General features: G+C 37.8%; 2 protein-coding genes across 4 annotated transcripts; one reads left to right on the forward strand and one right to left on the reverse strand.

Annotated features, from left to right (window-relative positions):
* The first annotated feature begins 963 nt into the window (after positions 1–963).
* Positions 964–13,501, forward strand: LOC103509567 (decaprenyl-diphosphate synthase subunit 2). Of its 2 annotated transcripts, none has more exons than XM_008474190.3 (7): positions 964–1,156; positions 9,882–10,344; positions 10,739–11,050; positions 11,361–11,564; positions 12,006–12,107; positions 12,416–12,559; positions 13,085–13,501. In XM_008474190.3, the coding sequence occupies exons 2-7, from the start codon at positions 9,924–9,926 to the stop codon at positions 13,216–13,218; spliced, it is 1,317 nt and encodes a 438-aa protein (XP_008472412.1). In that variant the 5' UTR covers positions 964–1,156; positions 9,882–9,923; the 3' UTR covers positions 13,219–13,501. The 2 variants fall into 2 exon arrangements, with proteins under 2 accessions (XP_008472412.1, XP_008472413.1); XM_008474191.3 differs by lacking the exon at positions 964–1,156 and adding an exon at positions 5,515–5,729.
* Positions 2,815–19,627, reverse strand: LOC103509568 (histone H3.v1-like). 2 transcript variants are annotated; one of them, XM_008474192.3, is made up of 8 exons: positions 19,377–19,627; positions 18,757–19,031; positions 18,152–18,360; positions 16,998–17,178; positions 16,515–16,710; positions 16,137–16,234; positions 15,401–15,802; positions 2,815–3,175 (listed from the first exon to the last, which is right to left on the reverse strand). In XM_008474192.3, exons 1-8 carry the CDS (start codon positions 19,387–19,389, stop codon positions 3,116–3,118), a joined length of 1,434 nt encoding a protein of 477 aa, XP_008472414.1. In that variant the 5' UTR covers positions 19,390–19,627; the 3' UTR covers positions 2,815–3,115. The 2 variants fall into 2 exon arrangements, with proteins under 2 accessions (XP_008472414.1, XP_008472415.1); XM_008474193.3 differs by lacking the exons at positions 18,757–19,031; positions 19,377–19,627 and adding an exon at positions 18,510–18,711.
* Between the last annotated feature and the right edge of the window lie 1,451 nt (positions 19,628–21,078).

The following is a 21,078-nucleotide window of genomic DNA, read 5'->3' on the forward strand; positions in this document are numbered from 1 at the left end:
TAATAAAAGACAATAAATACAGAGGAGCTGTATTTATTGTCTTTTATTGACAATTAAAAATAAAAAGTTAGTCAACTTAAGTATGTATTATTTGTAAAAAAAGGAAACTTTTGCACAGAATATAGTAGATTGTTCATATTAAAATTCAGACCCAAAAATGAAATTTAGACTTTCGGCCCTGATGGCCTCTGGAGCTGGAGCTCAAAATGGGTTGTTGAACTCTTTGAACTGACAAGATTGAATAGAAGACGACTGATGCATTTCAACCATTATGGTCTATCAAATCAATTTGAGTGGAAAACAGGACAGAGCAGCCGGAGAAATTACAGGGATGTTTGTTTTTCTTCAAGGATACACTTTGACAAGAATTGGAGTGTCTTTTGGGGTTGTCCTTTCTTGAAAAAGATTTCCCACATTCATTGCAAGTGAATTTACTCACAGTTTCATTTTCATCAGAGGTCAGAGGGAGGCTTCATAGAACAAAGCTTGTGATGTCAACTCAGATTTGACACCTCCATTAGCTTTCCACAGAACTCACACAGCTTCATCTTCCTTGAACTGATCTCGTACCAACACAGACACACGTTAGATATCTCAAACAAGGCAATCCAGCAGGGACTATAGAGACACTGACACTGACTACTGACTTGATGACAGTAGACAAAAAAGAGTAGGTACTTTATAGTGGTAACAGAAACACTCACTTGTGACTTGAATTAGCGCAAGAATAAAAAGAGGTTGAGAAAACTAATTACCTATTAGGTAAGTATCTACGAAAAACGAAATTTTACTTCAAATTCTTCAAAAGTTGTGAGGTCTTGACAAACAGAAAATAAAATTACAAGTCAAAAATAAACAAAGAATTTATGGTGGGAAAGGGACGTTTTATGAAAAATAAAATCCCATCCCCCTACTGTTGTCATGGGATTTTTCTCGAAAAATCTCGTCCTCAACACGCTCCCCTGTGCTAGATCCAACAGAAATAGCAAAATGTTGTGAAAAAGAAGAGAAAATTGGAGTTACGTTAAAGATTTTCCATTTTCCCCATTCTTGTACTTCTTCTTGGACTTTAGTGGTATCCAGAATCCAATATATCAATATTGCAGAGTTCCAGTGTTCAGAAAAAAATGTTTGCAAGCAAAGGAGTCTGATATTGGTAAGTTTGAAAGTCCAATATTGGAGGTGATGCCTCAGGCCCATTTCACAAAACACCTACCCACTCCATGGAAAAGTTATGCAATGGATCAACCATTCTCAACCTTTTATTACAGGCCATGTTTGTCTGTTCCTAAAGTTACTCATTACAAAGTTTTTAAAATAAAATTCTAAGGGCCCCCTTGAAAGCTGAAGAACTTGTTTGGCAGTCTCAAGTATGGTTTATTAGGTACCTATAGCACCACCTTGCATGTGGGAGATTCTCAGTGTGTTTATGTAACGGGCTAGGATGAGCTCAGACGACGTGAGATAGCTGTCCCGGCGGCAATTTTTAAAATTCATTTTATATTTATTTTTGTTTGCTTTGTAATTTGCTCGTTTTTAATAGCTGATATAAATGAAAAGTATAATATAAACATGCAAACTAAAGATAAAAAGTAAAAAATGAATTCAGATTGTACAAGTTGCGGAAAAAAAATCAAAAATTCAAATTTCCTGCCAACTTTACACGCAAAAAGGCCGACGATGGCCTATCTCAGCCCTGTACATAAACACAGCCTCAGGTTCAACTCTCCTTCTTTGCCTTTTCCCATGTTCAGATGGGGTCAGCTTTTTACTTTTTTTTCTCTCTTTCTTTCAGCCTCTCAATTAGCCCTATAGGATGCTTGAGCACTGATTGCTTTTCACTGACATTTTGTTTTGGCTACATTTTTTTTCCCCAGTAGAACTCGTTGCTGTTTCTTTAGAAAGGGAAAAATGATTTTTTGGGGCTTTATTTAGTGTGTTAGGGTTCTTTTAAGAGTTGCCTAGCTACTCAACATTGGTTTCGTGTACTCCACTATCATTGTTTTGAAGCTTACCAAATTGCTTTTTTTTTTACATTGATACTAATTATTATTGGATGTCTGGCTGGGGGATATTAAACAGGGAATATACCAGCCTGAATTTCCCTTACTAAAGAAATATCAAAGGTTCAGTGCAAAGGGCATTCACTCATAAAATTTGTAGTAAAGACCAAATGTCAGCCCAAAGCAATCACCCTAGTAAGGGCTGTTTGAGAGGCTGAACCCCGACCCTGTATGTACACTGGAAAAAGCAAAGAAGAAGAAGAACAAGACAAACTATTATTGGCATAGTTAGTTGCCCACTTGGCTTTGTGAGGTAAACTGGCAAGTCTCTAGAGTTGATAAAAAAGACACAAGTTTTCTTTTTAAAACTTTGATCCATATATTTTTTCAAGACAAAATTTTCTCCCTGCATTATAATTTATCAATATCAACCTCAATAATGTTTGGTTACCTAAATAGAACAGTTGCAATAACAACACAATTTTTCTAAAATTGCTTTATAATAATTATCTACAGATGAAATTACACCTAGGTGTGGGGCTCTTTGCCCTGCCTACAAGTATTTCTCAAGTAAAATGAAAAAAAAAAAAAAAAAAAAAAAAAAAAAAAAAAAAAAAAAAAAAAAAATTTTCACTTATCGTCGTAAGGGCCAGCCGTTAGCGCGTTGTACTAGCACTCTGCACCTCCTAGGTCATGGGTTCGATTCCAACCCTAGCCATCTTTCTTGAAACAGACAAGAAGAAATATAAATAAAAAATCTTTCCATTTAAATTTTGGTCAATTAAAAAAACACCAGAAAGAGAGGAAAATATTGTCTATTTATCAATTGAAAATACTTTAGTAATAGAAAGTAAAAATTATATGAGACAACTTTAAAATTCAGAGTGATACAAATAAAAAGAAGAAAAATTCTACATTGTTTTGCTGTTTTTGTAGTTTCCAACATTTTGTACCCCATTCAAAATAACTTGAAAAAATATCAGGGGTTTCTAAAAATATCTAATGGCAGTAAAGGTGATTTTAATTTATGGAGCTATATTTCATGAAGTATTGAGCTATCAGGGACTCTGATATTTAATTTAAGTCATCATTGAGTCCTTTTGACATCTCCTCTACAGAGCATAATTGGCAGAAATATTTTCCTTCTCCTCATGACTGAAGTTGAATCTGGCCTGAAAAAAGAAAAAACAACACATTCCAATTGGACTTTTTCTTTAGATAAATAACTCATGGCGTGTTTCATAATTTCATATGCATTCATTCATGGGAGTCAACGTGAATATTGGTGGGCAAACAAATTTCATAAGACTAGAAAAATTCAATCAAGTGTAACAGCAGACAGAAAGTTCAATTTGTTATCATTATGGTTGTGGGTCACCCGTTTTGCTTCAACAGAGACGAAAACCTCATCACATGACTTGTTGCATATACCTCCTTTTTCCATACCCTATACCTCCCTCCTATTGCCCACTACTTACGAGTATACCTACGAAACCGACGGAGCACGCCGAACCACCAACTTTGGTTCTAATCCGACAATTCATCAAGATCACTCTGTACTTCTCTCTATTTTAAAAGTCAAGTTCAACCTAAGTCAAATCCCTTTGCTCAAAGAAAATTCCCGAAAAATCGGGCATCCCTTACAGTCCTGGACCCTTTTCCCTTAGCTACCGTAACATGACTTATTCACCCGTTTTGCCTCGACAGTGACGAAAACCTCATCACATTCTCGCCTGAACTCATTTTGCCTCTAGAGTGACTAGAAAACATCTCTACTAGTTCTCATGGTGGCTTGTCCTCGGAACGGTTCACTTTCACTTCTTAGGCCAGAATTGAGAATGTTCAGATACCGAAATATTTTCAATACCTAGAGACCTCACAATACCTGCTGTAGCTCCATGTTCTTGGCTATCAGTGCCCAAGATACAGTGAAGTTCTGGGGTCGGGAGTCTTACCAGGCTTTCCGATCGCTTAATATTTTTAATCAAATGTGGGGAAATTTGATTTCGCAGGACCCAATCGCGCCGAGTGAGTTTTTTCATTTTTCACAATCCCCCTCCTAATAGTTTGTCCTTTTGATGAAACGTCAATTACTTGTGCAACGTTTGATGTAAAACAACAAACACATTTAAAGTCTGAAGAATATTTTGCTCGTCAGTTATTCCTGTTTTCGACCACTATCTATCTCTCTTTATCACGAAATTTCACTGGCCCATGGACCATCTGCATAACTCTCTCTGTCTCTCTCTCTTCTTAGAACCCATTCATTCTACCTCCGATAAAATTTCAAAACTTAAAAATAGTGTTCATTTGCACTGTCCGAATAATGCATTGTCAAAAACTCCAATAATGTTGATAAAAGTCCATATCTCGACTAGGATTGAACCCCCGGCCCCAAGATTACCAGGCGAGGATCTTGGCCACTACACCACCGCCCGAGGCTGGTTCACTTTTTCCCTACTGCAAAAATTCGATTTCATATAAAACATTCTGATGAGAGATTCCATTCCACTTGTATGTTCATATGTTGGTATGTTGAAGAACTCTGGTCTAAAGAGAAGTCATTTCATTATACACTCGTAATACGTCATGATTAACATGCCACACACTAGCATGCCATCCATAGCATGTCTATAGTATCCTTGATAGTATGTATCCTGTGTTATAATAGATCTTGCTGAGACTACGAAACTCTTTACCTTGGATCAACGTCGACAAGTTATCTAAAAAAAAAAATCTGGTGTGAACAGCACACGATTTTGCTTGTCTAAAATGTTTCGTCCTTCGATTGTTGCTTGATCCTCTGATGTTTTGGATGATAAAATTACCAATAGACCAAAGAAGGTCAACCTCACATCAGTCTTACACACCGAAAGTCCCAGGTAAAACTCACGCCTGAGTCAAAGATTTCCTTTTTATTTTGAACCTCAAACCCGAGGTCTTGAGTTCGATTCCTGGCGGAGTCGAAGTTTTTTCGGATCTGTGGTTGAAGTACGGAGTGCCCGCAGTCTCACGAGGACAATTGAGTAGGTAGCAACCTTGACTTCGAAAAAATCGACAACTCTCCTGTACTTTACTGTTCTAAGGTACACTATACTATTCTTCACATACTGAGTACAAGGAAAGTAAAAGCGACTTGAAAGAGTTGGTTGTGTTGGTCCGAGTTTCTCTTTCATTGAAACACAGACCTGTACTTCTCGTAAAACTATGTAATCCGTAATCTTGTACCCACAGACTTTTTACGATCTGGTCTATTATGTTCATAGACATTACGTGTACGACTTAGGATATATCGTTTTCAAGTAGAAATTCGACTTTTTAATCTGCCGCGCGATTAGCCTTTTGAATCGTGAAAAAGTGCGAGTGTGAGATTTTTTCGTTTTTATTTTTATTAAATTGAAAATACTTAAATCGTTTTATTAATTTTGTTTTTATTTTATTACTGTTGTTATTCAGTCACATTTATTTGTTTTTACTTTTTATTTCATCAATTATCAGTTTCAACCTTTCAACACATTTAGTGTTTCATGTTTTATCTAGTTTAATAAGTAGTGCCTTAAATTGAAAGTTGTTCTTGTTCTTTCCATTTTTTGTGTTCCCAAATAAGTGACCCGAAAAAAGTTCCAGCTCAAAGATGCAACAAAGAATTTATTCTTGAAACGGAATAAAATAAACCGAATCCTTTCAAGGATTTCTTCTGTCAGTGTTTTTGGAGATCAAATAAAGGTGTGTAACTGTGAAGTTTTTTCGTTCTTTCGTCTGCCTTAAGCTGTGTCCACACATAGTCGACACAGCTCAAAGATTTTTAGTATAAATACTAAGTTCAGAGATTCCTGAATCAAAACAACTTGTGAGAAAAGTAAATAAAAGACAACTCATGCTCGGGCTAAGCATGAATGGTTATCCAAGTTGTCATAAAATAAGTCGTTCTCTAATCAGTAGGTACACTGCGCTGACTTTTCTTACCTAACTAGGACTTGAACCATCAACCTTCAAGTCCGAAGACCACCATACTAACCACAAAACAACATGGGTTTGTAAAGCTATACCACTGTTACCTACATTGTCATGATGCACAAAAACTAAGCAAAATACTTTTACTTCATTAACCAAATAACCATGTCCTTTCACTATTCTTATGGTGGTCTTTCTATGAAATTAGAAATTGTTGGTGCAATAGTTGTGAATGATACACGTAGAATGAACCTATGCTATGTACCAAACTTCTGTGAAGAACTTGTTCGGTTCGACGTTAGAATGTTCACATCAATCCCAAGTTTCCCGATGTTGAAGATCTCAATATCAAAGAGGTTTGATAGAGGGAAATGTGATTGCCGAGGTCTTATGGTCCCCAAATCGAAGAGAAAAGGAAGACAGGATGGGAAAAAGCCACCCATTCTGAGAACGAATCTTATCCGTTCAGGATAAATCTGGCCCAGGCGAGAAATCCCGCGACCTAGCGCTTACAAGGCAAGCTAACTAGGCTGGCCCCCAAGACGCTTTTAAGTCCCAGTAGTGCTTTTTCTAAGGTTTTGGATTCATATGAATGTGTTTCAAATTGCAGCAGCGATGATAGAATCACAGGAAGGCCAATAAAAAATTCCTTCATAGAGTACTCATCGTGAGAACTACTAGACCACTAGGCGAATTCAATGTCAAAGACATTCCCTAACAGCAAAATCTTCACCACAAAATATTGAATCCATCATCACTTGAACTTTCATTGACAAAAACCAAAGACTTTAGCCAGGAGGCGGGTTCTTGGTATGCGTTAAATGGGAAGTCTTCTTCTTCGCCTTTTCCCATGTTCAGATGAGGTCGGCGTTTGTCGTCGGCCCTTTCAATCAGCTTTAGAGTGATCGCTTTGAGGCCAACTGGTTTTGGCTAAACAAACTTTTCCGAGTGGGATGCCCTTCGCCTCACCTTCGCTATTGATAGAGCGTGAGGAAATTTGGACTAGTCTACTCCCTGTTTATAGTCCCCTAGCTAGACGCTGATCTACTCTCTGTTTATAGTCCCTCAGCCAGACTTATGCGTTAAATGGGAATAGGATAAAAAAATCGAAACACACTTTCTCAAAAACAATATTCAGAAGGGAAGAACGCCAATTCGGTCCCATGACCTTTTTCATAAGGTAGTCGACTACCAATTGGGTCCCGTATACCTGTAATGACTTGGATGAAATAAATAAGAGTTTTAATTTTTGACATTAATACAACGATCTTTTTTCTCTTGTTCCCAAGTAGAAGAAATGATTCTGCTTTATTCGTACTTAATATATCATAATTTTCCGAGATTTTTCAATACAATCACCAAAATTTTCGGTACTTATTCAGAAGCTATCACGGTGAAAAAGAAAGCTCCTTCTTGTGTTCAACCGAACCCTATAATAACACTAATCAGTAATCACTGCTCCAATTGTGAAAACTCCTTTTTGCGATTAACCTAACCCTATAATAACACTGGTCACTGCCACTGCTCATTTGTGCCAGTTCTTTTGGTAGCGATCACTCTAAAGTTTTAGACTGGGAAGATTCAGCTCTAAGAACATTGTGCTTGTGATGTTTTGATAGAAAGAAGGAAAAAAATCAGGTACCTATCAATTTATGTGTGGGACCCAATTGGTACTTAGACCCTCTCATCCCGGGACCCAATTGGTAGCAGAAAACAGGTTTTGGGACCGAATTGGTTTCCTCCCTTCCGAAGAATAAAGAATTTCGATTAATTTAGAAGAATGAGGAAAGATTGAGTTTGAAGAGAGAGAAAAAAAAAAAAAATACTTTCCAGAAGAAAGTGATGTCTAGCTTGTTGGTCCAATTCACCGATCAGTTTTTGAATATCTCGAACAACAATCGCTTGAACTGTTAAATAGAGAACACCATATCCTAATCTGAATTTAATCAACACAAAATTCATGGTTTGATGGTATTTGAAGTTCAGACTTGGTTGGAGAATAGGAGAATGATTTTAAGAAAGTTGGAGAGGTTTGAAGGCATAAGGCGTATCGCACTACAACCATGAGATGAAATATTAATGAAATTCCTGAGATGAATTCGTGTAGTTTACGTGGAACTCGTAAAATAAACAATGATTACAAACTACAACATACTGACATAGTAGGAATTCTAATTGTTTTTGGCATCAAGCTCGTCACAATTCACAATGTTCTTTGATTACATTCATGCGAAATATACCTAGGTACCTAAAAACTTCGATATTCGTAAATACTATAAACTATAAAGAAGAAAAACCTCGTTATAACCATTAATAGCGTGACGTCAATTTTGCGAAATGTCAAGTGTAAAGTTTGAATTTTGAGACGCATACCTATGTACGTCACCACATTTAGTATCTACATATGTACCAAGTTCTGTACATTCCTACGTCACAGTACATACCAAGGTATGTCCTGAAGACAAAGCGTATGGGGATTTCCAAAATCGAAATTTATAAATATCGAGAATCGAAGGTGTAAAACTAAAAGAGTTGACAACCAGACCAAGCTACGACTCGTATATTAACATTGACAAAGTAGGAATTAGTAATAACCATTAGCTATACTGTCTGGTTTACCCTGACCCAAGATAAGGTCACAATCGAAATGGACTTATGGTCACCACCGCAAAATGAAATGTCATGCTTTAGTTTTTTTTTCCTTACATTTTACATTCGTCAACTTCTCATATTACGAGTATGAACAGAAGAGTTTCTCTAAAGAACTTTACTCGAGTTCAAGTTGATAGGGTGACATTGTATCACGTATACGGTGTATTGAGAACATTATTCAGGTGGTCTATATAACTTCGGGGGCTTTGGATCGATTTTAGACGCCAAAAAGCAAGATTGAAGAAAGGGAATCAACCTCAGTGGTCTTTGAAGTTGGTTGTTCGCGTGTGTGTGAACCACGATAACTCTCGAATGGTTTCTCCCATTTTGATGAAATTTGGCAAGCATATTGAACATAAAAAGAGAATTCGTTTGTCACATTTTGGACCCGATCGGGGATTTTCCATTTTCCGAGTGAGTTCTACATTTCACTAAATAACTGTAAGATCAATATTCTACTTAAGTATCCATTCTCATTAGTCTCATTACACAATAAATGCACATCGAGATGTTTTGACACCTATGAACAAACACTAAGGACAGATTACAAATGACTCTGGCTTTGATTTCGCTTTAGGAAACCGGAAGTCCTATCCTAGACAACAAGAAACAAATGTGTCCACTTCGTGCTGATAATACTTCCTAGGATTTTACGTGACCGAACAACCTAATGATGATACCATGCCATTACGTGATCCGTAATTATACAATATCATTAATAATCAATCATAACCATTACGTACATTGTAATATTGGTAATATCTATCATTATTGCGTACATGAAGCGTTGGAAGACCTTAACGACAATTTCTGCAAGGCAGAAACTACTGAGTTTGCCAAGTTTACGAGTTACGAGTCTATTACTCGTTGCAAATTGTACCTCTATCTATTTATCGTTATTACTTACTATCATTTTCAATGAATGTGGACACCTGCCACGGGGTTTCTTGAGTCAGGTTGTTTTAACTGTTCTATTAGTAAATCTTTTCACTTCAGGCGACGCGACGTCTACATGATGACATAACTAATAGTTAGTGAAATTTCGCACTTCCCTATAAAATGTCCGATAGCTATAACAAAAACAAACTATCGTTTGGTCAACAAACAATTTCCGTCCGATGCAGAATGCAACAGTCCTACATACTGGACTCGGCATACAGGAATTTCGTCAGAAAAGACCATTTCAATGTAACGTAAATGTGCGATGCAGGCAAGTTTGGTTAGAAATCGACCTTCAACCATTACCGAATTTCCTATTCCCATCTGTTTCAGACCAAAAGAAACTCACATAGCAGCTCAGCGCAACCCAAAAGAATGGCATCCAAACTTCTTCGCTCCACATCCAAATCTCTTCTCGCTCGCCAATCCCTCCCTCCTTGCATCCTCGCTCACCAGAGCGCGCTGTGTCGATCCTCCTCCTCCGCCGTCTCGACCACGACTGAGAGCTCTTCCGCTGCCAAGTTCACACCCACTCACACCGTGCCGAGTTCAAACACGAATAGACCCGACTGGAACCGAGCGGTTTCCGAAGCCGAGAAGATCGTCGGCTATCCGACCTCGTTCCTCAGTTTGCGCTGGTTGCTAAGCGACGAGATAGCCAATGTTGCGCTACATTTACGCAAACTGGTGGGTTCTAATCATCCGCTGCTCAAGACGGCGAAGAGTTTGCTCTACAATGGGAGAAACAATATGCAAGCCTGGGGACTGATTGTGCTTCTTATATCCAAAGCGGCAGGTGAGTAGCACGGCCTTTAGTCCTTCTTCTTCTTCTTCTTAAGATCACTGTCCGTGTCGACAGTTGGCGATGCGAACTTCATTTGTAGCTATCCACAACCCTTCAGCCTTATCCTGCCCGAATAGGACTGAAGAGTCCTTGCAGTCTACCGGGCTTCCATTATTTTTCCGACTTAATGAGCTGATGGGCATGCATACAAGATGCTTTTTAAACGACCTAATTTTTATTGAAGCTCAAATTAACGTGTACTCGGGATGGGTCATTTGAAAACCATTCGGTTCAATTTACAATGAACACTTAGTAATGTTGCAATACCCATAAAAGTTGTGAAGAGGCTCTCTAGTCTCTCACCTTAAATAATTCCCAAACAAATTCTTCCTCTTCTCTCCCCAAGGTCATCTCAATGTAGACGAAATGGAAGAGGACAAGGCAGCAGGCGTTTTACACTCACAGCGCGCTCTTGCGGAAGTTACGGAAATGATCCGAACCTCTCATCTCGTACACAAGGGCATAGTGAACATTACCCCAGGCTTATATTCCGAGCCCGTGGTACTTAACGATATGACGTTTGGCAACAAGATAGCCCTGCTGAGTGGAGATTATCTGCTGAGTAATTCCTGTAGCGAACTGGCAGCGTTGCGTAACCAACATCTGGTGGAGCTGATGAGTGGGGCTGTACGGGATTTGACCGAGAGCGAGTTTCTAGGTAAGACACGACTTTGCTTTTTTGATGCAATTGCCAGCAGATAGCCGCACAATAAGGGAACAACTATTAAAATTCAATTTGGTTATTGAACAAATATTTTTAACAGTCCCAGTAGTGCAGTTCTTGAGGCAATAGGATTTATAGCCAAGGGGAACTGTGGTCGAACTCTTGAGGTAAACACTAGGCGATTTGAATGTCAAAGGCATTCTCTAGCAAATGGCAAAATCTTCACATATTGAAAAAAATTAACTCCAAGGGTGACACCACCACTGAAGTCAGAACCTAATTTTTCCACTAATTTCCCCCTCAGGGCGTCGTGACCTTCAGAACAATCCCCTGCCCCCTCAGTTCCTCACTACCAAGACCAGCCCTGATGATTCTAACCAGATTATGGAGAGTTTAGATGAACTGCCCATGACTCCGGCCCTGGCTGATTGGACTACTCGGAATGTACTGTCTGCGGGTAGTTTACTCGGCAAATCATGCAAGGGAACACTCAAGCTAGCTGGACAAGGTAAGAGATCATTTTGGATAGAAAAAATGGGAAATGCTCTTTATTTGGCATATGAGAGGTAGCCCTTTAGCTGCTCTGCTAAGGTCATTTGTCACAAAAGATCTAACCAGGTCGCGGTGACATAAGGCTTGCCTTTTCGCTGGGATTTCAACTGGCCCAATTGGCCTTAACGTGTTACTACTGTTGATGTGCCTTGTTAGGCAAGATTTTAAATTTGTGGAAACATAGGTCGACAGTGTTAGTAACCTGCTTCGGTGGTGAAGCAACCAATGCGTTTGCCTGGTAAACTGGAGAGCTCAAACAATTATTATTGAAATAATCACGTCTGTAGAATTTTACCTAGTACTGATTGCTTCGTTTTTCTTTAAATTCTCGAGCTTGTCCTATCTATTGGCCTTTGCTTCTGCCTCTAGTATTGAATCTGATTCTATTATATTTCAGACGCGGAGTTACAAGAGCAGGGCTACCAGTTTGGTAAACACTTGGCGCTTGCCTGGCAAGCCTGTCTCGATTTGGAACCTTTCACTTCCAACTACGCCCCAGGTTAGTACCTAAACTTTCCCCCCTTTTTATTTTTTTTTATAGGACTTTTTAAGAACTACTTGTACGTATAAATAAGTGGTAAAAATCGTTTTTTTTTTTTTTTTTTTTTTTTTTTTATTTCCCCCAAAAATTCCCCTTTTTGGGGATAAATTGGGTTTTTTTTTTTTTTTTTTTTCCTTTGATATCCTCCAAAATTACCCCGTTTTGGGCATAATCTGGAGAACGAATATTCTAGATATCTATTTTTCTTTTCTTCATCGTCTCATGCTATTCATTATAAATTATTGTTATATGCCTTTCATTTTCAGGTACCATCTTCAACCTGACATCCGCCCCCGTTATGTTTCATTTAGAACAGGAGAAATCGGATGAACTGCTCAATGAAATCAACAAGGGCACGGAATCCGTCACCAATATTGACTATAAGAAAGTGTACAATATTGTCAGCAAAGGTAAATAGAAACAGAATAACCATAATAAGAAAAATCGTCCCTAAAAGTACACAAGTACTTAGAGGGATACATAAAGAAAAGACTGTGAAGGAGATTCAGAATGTTCAAACATAATATTAAAATAAATTTCGTTTCTGCTGTAGTAGTCAGTAGAAGCAGCTTCAGCAGTCATGGCAAAGAAAAGAAAAAAAAAAATCCCATTTTCTCTAGCGGTGATGGTTCCTTAAAATCTTAAATTAAGATTAGACCATGATTGTTATTTTTTGGCCTGGAATTTTGAAATTTCCTAATAACATTAATAATAATATTGAAGTTTATTTTATATCACATTAACAATAAAATGTTCTTTTGGAATAAATCCCTTTAAGTACTAGAGTACTTTTAGGGAATTCTTCTTAATTATTTTTCTTCTTAAATTTTCTTCATCTTCTTTATTAGTTCATTCTTGAGTTTCATTTATATTTCATTGTTTCTTGATAAGTAGAATTCTTTTATTTTTAATTTCATTGTCTTTTCTATTTTCAGGTCCAGGTATGCGACTTACGAAACAACTACAGAAGCAACATTCACAACAAGCTATGAAAGTGCTGCAAGTATTCAAGGAAAGCGATGCCCGCACTGCGCTATCCAATATAATTGTAGCTATGGGATCCATCTAAGTCACCCATCTAAACACTAACCAAGCAGGAGATTTGTAGGTTTAAAACATTGGGATATTAGTTCACAGCTTTGTAAAATTATCTGGAAGGATTGACTGTGCATTTGTGCAATCTGTATATGATCAAATCGGATTCTGTTTAAGCTTTGTTCTTCCTCTTCCACTTATCTTTACCTTTTGTCAATGGATTACCTCCATAGCAAGCTAGGTAAATATGATTCTAAAGTTTACGTGTGTATTATGTAATTATTTGTAAGTAATTTATCGATTGTAAAATAAAGGAGTAAATATATTTTACATATTTTATTGTATTATAAAACGCGTGTACTTACTGATTTGTACGATCAAAACACCAAGGTACCAGAAGATTATTTAACATAACCTTTGTCGTTATTTCTTCTTCGCCTTTCCCCGTGTTCAGATGGGGTCGACATTTTTCGTCAGCCTCTCAATCAGCCGTGGGGTGATTGCTTTGGGCTGACATTATGGTTTTGGCTACAAAATTTTACATGTGGATTCCCTTCGCACTCAACCTTTGGCTCCCTAAAATTTCAGGCTCCCTAAAATACTCACTGTTTGAATTCCCAAGCTAGTCAGACAGACTTATGCCGTCATGTATATACTTCATCAAAAATGTTAATATACAAGATCCTGTCCAATAGTTATTAGAGAGAATAAAAATCTGGTGTGAACATCACACGACTTTCTATTACATTTGCGGAATACGTATTTGAAAAAAAAAAAAAAAAAAATGAAATTTTTTCTAAGTCCCGAGCCTGAGCCGCCTACGGCGGCCAATTTTCGACCAAAAATTTCCTATCTTGAAATACTCCCCGTGTAATGAGGGATCATTAAAAAGTGTCCAAAAATTGAACTTTTTTTTTGAAAATTTTTCTAACACAAAACGTTTAGTTGAGATAGGTGCTACGGTCGGCGGTATTTTGACCGCTTTTTGGCGGTTTTCAACTATACCGACTATACGGTTAGAGATATTGTAAAAGTTGGGTTAGGAGAACACCCAAATAAGCATCATTCAGTAGGATAAGGTAAGTCGTGTGATGTTCACACCAGATTTTTAGTGGTTTACTGTCTACCTAACCCATCATTTCAAAAGTTACCGCTACTACATATTAACATTGACAAACTCAACACAGATTATAGTCTGTCTAGTATAGGATGACAATTTCGACACTGATGGAGCTATCTAAAGATAAAGCGGTCATAACGCTAAAGTCAGGCTAATAAGTTAATATGAGTAAACTAGGTGTTGTGGTTCTGGAGATGGGTTATAGCTTGTCGTCGAATGGCGTGTAAAACCAATTTCTAAAAACCTAGCAGTTATAGGTACACTGAAGTTCAGCTTTTTCCCCTACAGATTTATTCGAGATTGACAGAAATTTCTAAGAAATATCCCCCTTTGACGTATAATACAAGCATTTGATTGATTCTCATAGTTTGAGTCTTGTCACATTCCCAAGCTAAATGACACAGACTATACAATTATTACATGCGCAGTGTAGAGAAAGACAGAGATGCGAGGTCTAGCACTGGCTAGAGTAGGATAGAGAAGGAATATTGATAGTGAGTTGAATTTTAACTACAGAACCGGTTATCAGGAGTTGATAGTGTTCAAGGTCACGCGATAACCAATACAGATATGTCATTGGTGCTTCGGTGGCGTAGTGGTCAAGACACTCGCGTGGTAAACAGGAGGGTGTGAGTTCAAAGCCCAGTCGAGGGAAGGAATTTTGTGTGCAATTGAATTTGATCACATAAGTAATAATAGAAGGGAAGGGTTAGGTGGTAGAGAACGTCTCCGGTGTTAACCTTACCTAGTGGTTACTTTTCACTCAAGAGTCTATTATTATATTATTTTTTCTTCAATATTTTCCCTCCAGTATTCAAATCATTACAGATATCAAATCATCGGAGGATGCCAGCCTGAAATTTCCCTTGCTAAAGAAATAGCCATGATTGAGTACAGAGGGCATCCACTCGTAAATTTTTTGAAGCCAAAAGCAAATATCAGCCCAGGGCTGATTGAGAGTCTGACGAAAAACGCCGATTCGGTCTGAACACGGAAAAAAGCGGAAAAAAAGGAGAAGGGCTGCCCTCACATAAAGAAATACATTACTTTCCTTCCTATAGGATAAGGAAAGTAAAAAATCAATCTTAAATCTTACCTTAGATCCAACAGCACTAGGCGGTCTCAGTCTACTCAGGGAGCTACTACGCTGCTTAGCTCCTTCAACATTAGCACTAGTCGTCTTTAGTGGAGATGGTCCCGTCTTTAGTGGAGATGAAGAGGAGAAGGAATGGTTGCGCGGTATACCACCTCCAATATTGGACGAGGTGGATTTAAGTGGAGAAGGGCCCGTTTTTAGTGGGGAAGGTCCAGTTTTCAGTGGAGAAGTGAAGATATGTTTGCGAGGTTTAACACCTGCTGTCAGATTAGATTGAGGAGAGGATGAGGAAGGTTTGATAGTGTTGGATGTGTGGATAGGAGAGGTGGAGGTGAAGGAATGGTGGACGAGTTTCTCTGGCGTGGAAGAGGCTAGGGGAGGTACTGAACTGGTGCTTTTTGACTGGAAGAGAAATAAAGGGGGGCATTTAAGATATTTTAAGGGGCCGCCATTTTGAATCAGGATGTGGAATGACTTTTTTTCACGGGTGTTTTGTTGCGTGTCAGGACAAAATGCTAGCAATTTTATAGGTACTCACAGCTAGTATTAAAGATGACTTGGGGGAAAAAAAAACACTCAAACTCCGTTTTCTCATGACTTCATGTAGGTCTGGTTCAATCCCTGGATTTATAGCAATTTTTTTATGATTTTGCGGAGTATTATGCATTACAGACAGTGGATAAAGTATCAATATGTTTTTTATTCGAAATTATTATAATGATCATTGAAAACTTACTCTGAGAACTAGTTGTTTGATGGGACTCTTATGATAGGAACTCTTGTACATAGCTGAAGGCTTAGCTTGACCTTTGCTTTCTCCCAAGTCCAATTTACCTGTGAAGGAAAAATTAAATCAATTATTTTTTATTAAATCTTCTCCTTCGCCTTTCCCCGTGTTCAGACGGGGTCGGCGTTGTTCGTCAGCCTCTCAATCAGTCCTAGGGTGATTGCTTTTTACGAGTGGATGCCCTTCGCACTCAACCTTTATTTCTTCAGTAAGGGAAATTTCGGGCTGGCACCCTCCCTGTTCAAAGCCCCCCAGTCAGACCAAGCTGGTCTACTCCCTGTTTAAGGTCCCCAGCTAGAAAAAAAAAAAACACCCTGTATAACTCACCAGGTAGTACGTTGCTAGATTTGATCATACTCTTGAGCGGTGCCACAGCTTTCATTGGACCCTGTCTAGGTTTAACTCCCGTGGTAGATCTTGTATTGGTGGCTAGGACTTTACTGTTGGTTCTAAGTCGGATTGAGGGTGAGTCCAGAGGTTTCAGAGCGGTCTTGGAACAAACGCGTGCCGGTGTGGACATGGCCTGGTATGATTTTAGGGAAAAAAAAAGTACGACTCATATAAACGGATTGACACTCTGAACTTTTTTTCAATATCTACGACTTTTTCGGTTAGTAGGCAGTTAGTACAGTCCCTCATTAATCTAGTGAGGGTTCATTTTTGGGCGTTGTACCATTGCTTAAACACTGAAAATTACCTAATTTCAGTGTTAAAACACTTAAAAATTAATTTAAAAAATAATAATAATAATAATAATATCTCAATCTCTTGATATCTATTAAAGAATCCTGTTTTCCAACTCTTTCTCACCTGTTGAGCTTGCTGTTCTTCTTCTCTCTCATGTTTACTAAAGAATTCAGCACTCCTCCGTTTGAATGCAGTCAGAATCTTTTCCTCTTTCTCGTACATGGATTTAGATTCATTGAAAGAATTCTCTAACTTTGAACATAACTCTTGAAAACAAGGACTGGTTGGTGTGGTTGTGGATGTGCTAAAAAAAAACAATGCAAAATTATTAAACAGGAAAAAAATCTGAATGTACCATGAGAAAAGAACTGTACTATCCTGACAAATTATTAAATTTATTTTATTTATGCAACACTGAACTAAACATTGTCTTATGTCTATGGTGGGTCTTGGTGTTTGAGTGAGTGACTCTTTGAGACATCCCTTGCTGCTGGTTATTTCAAGATGCACTAAATCTCGTGAGGATAACTGCGCAGATTTAGCTGCAAATAAAGAGCTGCTTTTCACAGTGGGGAAAATCTAGATATAATACAGGGTGACCCAGCGTTACCTGACGAATTCGCTTTGCCCATAACTTTGTTATAACTTGCCATAGCTTGTTGAAATGAACATCACTGAGTTCAAAACAAAATAAGGTTTTGTTACAATGTAAACGTGGACCCCGTAACATCGAGCTTTCGCAGTGGTGGCATTTCTTAAGAGTAGTGAATTTTTGACTAATGCTCAGAGGAAGTTTTGCACCCATCTTGATTTTCCTCCCTCCTCAACTGATCCTAGCTCGTGCTACCTTTTTTTTATATGGAAATACGTTAAAAACAAGATCTATATTTACAAGACAAGGATTCTGGATGAGTTCACTGGTACTTTTCATTGATAAATTCGTGCTATAGTCCAGGAAGTGCTAGAGACAGTATGTCGAATTTTGAGTGTTTTCAAAATGAGGGCGATTTTTCGGCTAGCATTGTCTTCCACACCAGATCACCATCACAAACAAAATGCTCCAAAAAGTAAACCTTATTTTGTTATCTTTCATTTATTTATTTATTATTATTTTTTTTTGTTATATATATAAAAGAGTGATATTTAAAATAAGTATCACTCTTTTATCTTGAAAATTGAACGTGTAGCATCATTTTAAAAACTGTCAGGTAATGCTGAGTCACCTTGTAGAAATACAGTTTGTATTAAAACAATTAAAATTATCAAGATATACTTACTTGGCCTGACTATAATCACATTGAGACTGACTGAGAAAATTATTATTATCCATCTTCTTTTCTCCGTTAATATTCATAAGTCCCATTTCTTCAATCATGTTCTCTTCTTTACTAATGTTGAGAAGATTGTCATCGAGAGATGAAACATTCAGAATATCATTTTCACTCAGTGTAGAAGTGTTTGGGCTTTTGTTTTGCAGATCTTCCTTCTGTGGAAAAAAATGGAAAACAGATTGAGGCAATTACAAACAAGGCAATTTGTTACTGAAGTTTTTCAAAATAAAGAGATTATTAAAAGTTGAAAGATGGAGAAAAACTCCCTGGCCAAGAAGTGCCAAGTGCATTAGGTATCCTATACCTTCATGAAATGTTGCTTATCTTCTAGTTGCCCAAATTTGATTAACTAGAAGAGTTGATTTCAGTCCGGGGGCCACAAAGTGAGTTCAAGTTTAACTCTTGGATTATGCAATTTGATGGGTTGATTTTTAAAAATTCCAAAAATTTCAACCAAGTCTGAAACTTAAATGGAGTTTATACTGGCCTCAATGGAATGGACTAGCCCTGTCCTCTACATCAATAAATAATAATCAAAGCTCATGTCTTACCGAGTTACAGATCATTGTCATATTCAGTAGATTCATTTCATTTTCTTCTCGCTTAGATTGTTTCTGAGTTTGCATCATAACAAGTGAGCAAATGTCATCAAATGGATTCTGAATCTCACTGTTGATTTTATCACATACGGCATCAAATGGGTTATTTATTGTACAAGGACTCTGAACATTGATTGTCGGTAGCAGTGGTTCATGTAGATTTCCATTACTCTTTGGTGCAGTTGAGTTATTGGATGGACTATTCCAGCCCATCAAGTCCGATTCATCTGTAACGAGGAAACAAAGTATTGGTTTAACTCAAGCAAGGATTGAAGCTTGGACATTATATGAGTGTTATGCCACCTGATTTATTTGGTACTGATGAACAAGTCTGTGTCTTAGCATGTCCATCCTATGGTCTGTCTCTCATCAGATGGGAAAGAGGGACACAATACTTCCCCTTTTGGTAAGATACTTTTTTTTGTAGTTGAAATAGAAGTGTGGTAGTGGTTGTACCAAGTCCACATTTTTTCACCAATAGTGGGGATCAAACTAGGGACCTTCTGCATGGCAAAAGATTAACCGTGCCCTTAGGTCTTAATTTAACCGTATTAAAAGGTAAGTATACTTACATGAGGAAATCATTTCTGAGAATTGAAGAACCTCACAGCTACAGTGAGCTTGAGTCAAGTGGAGTAATGTATTTTGATGTTTTTAATCCTTGATCGGTTTCGATTGAGAGCGTCCGGTGGTAAGAGACAGAATATAGAAGATACTCTTCTTTTTGTCAAATTAAATGGTAATATTGGTAATTTCAATGAGAAAAACAAAGAAAAATTCAATGGAAAATGGAAAAATTTATCAAGATTTTCATCATTTTCAAGAAAACCAACGGATTTTTGTTTTGATTTTGAAACCGTGCTTGTTCGGTCGGAATCGTTCAACTTCGGAAAAATCAAGGAGGTAAAAATTCATTGGATAATGTGAAAGCGCACTACGAAAAAGTGGAGCCAAAGTAATTTGTAAACGGACCTTTCTGCAAATTTTAAGAGCGCATGCGCACTTTTGTTTGTAAACAAAGGTTGCCGCGAATTTTTAAAAATTTGCCGGAGTAAAAATTTTGCCATCGACTACCCTACATCGACTGCGTGCTATAATAAAACTGTTAACAATAATAGTAATAATACATCGACTGCGCGAAGCGTAAAGAGGTCGGTCCGTCGAAACTTCTTCCTTTTAAAACAAGAACCCATCTTTGTCCTACTGATTGCTGAATAAGTACCTAGTTCCGATATTAAAATGTCCGAACAAAATGAACAGAAGTCCAGTGCGGAGGTATTGAGGCGACAAGAAGCATTGTACAGACTCATTATCAGGTAAGTGATTGTATGCCCTAGGTCTTAGGTCTTTATTCTTCCTCTAAGTCTTAGGTCCCAGTTGTTCAGCCTTAGCAGACGTCCACAACGTAGCCCCCAAATCCTAGGCTCTATGGGCACACTGGTGCAAGGGTTGATTTTCTCAGCAGGTGTTGATGGTCCCGGGTCTATGGTCATTGTTGTGGATAGGTACACCACAATCAGAAAAATAGTGAATACACCACACTTCAAGTCTCTATAATATCATTTGATCCCAAAAACTAATATACCTTTAGGTGTCAAACATGCTTCCCAAATTTTATGATTCTCAGATAAACTGATCAGGAGTTACGGAAAAAGACGACAGAATTACCATCAGGACAATGGTGTTTAAGAGGGGGTAACAGTTCAAAAACATTACTGTAAATACTGTAATTTTTCTTCTTTATAGTCAGCTGTACTATGATGGACACCACCCGATGGCAATCACACTTCAAAGTTCCTGCAATGTTGTTGAACCTTGTCCTCCGTCTGACCGGTTATCTCAATTGGTTCATATAGGTCTCGCTCATGAACCAGACAGAATGAAGCGAATGGAACCGTCAATAGGGTTGAACCCTATTCAGGAAATTCTTATTGGTCCAGGATTAGGTAAATACCTTTCTTAGATCTAGTTATTGTTCCAATAGTTCGGTGAGTAGTACAAGTAATTCAGTGAACTGTACAACTTGCTTAGAATAGGAGCCAATTTTGTCTTCATACTCTTCATTCTATCTTATAAATTACAGCACCAATTATTTCAGGAATAGGGAACTGAAGAAGATAGTAAATGGTTATAAGTAAGAAGCATCTGAATTCCCCCCCCCCCCCCCCCCCTCTCAAGGCTGAACAACTCCCTAAAAAAAAAAAATAAAAAAATGATGTTATTCCCCCAGATTAAAAAAAAAAAAAAAAAAAACAAAAATATTGTTGGAAGTTC

This window comes from Diaphorina citri, unplaced genomic scaffold (assembly GCF_000475195.1).
Source record: "Diaphorina citri unplaced genomic scaffold, Diaci psyllid genome assembly version 1.1 scaffold511, whole genome shotgun sequence".
Lineage (NCBI taxonomy): Eukaryota > Metazoa > Arthropoda > Insecta > Hemiptera > Psyllidae > Diaphorina > Diaphorina citri.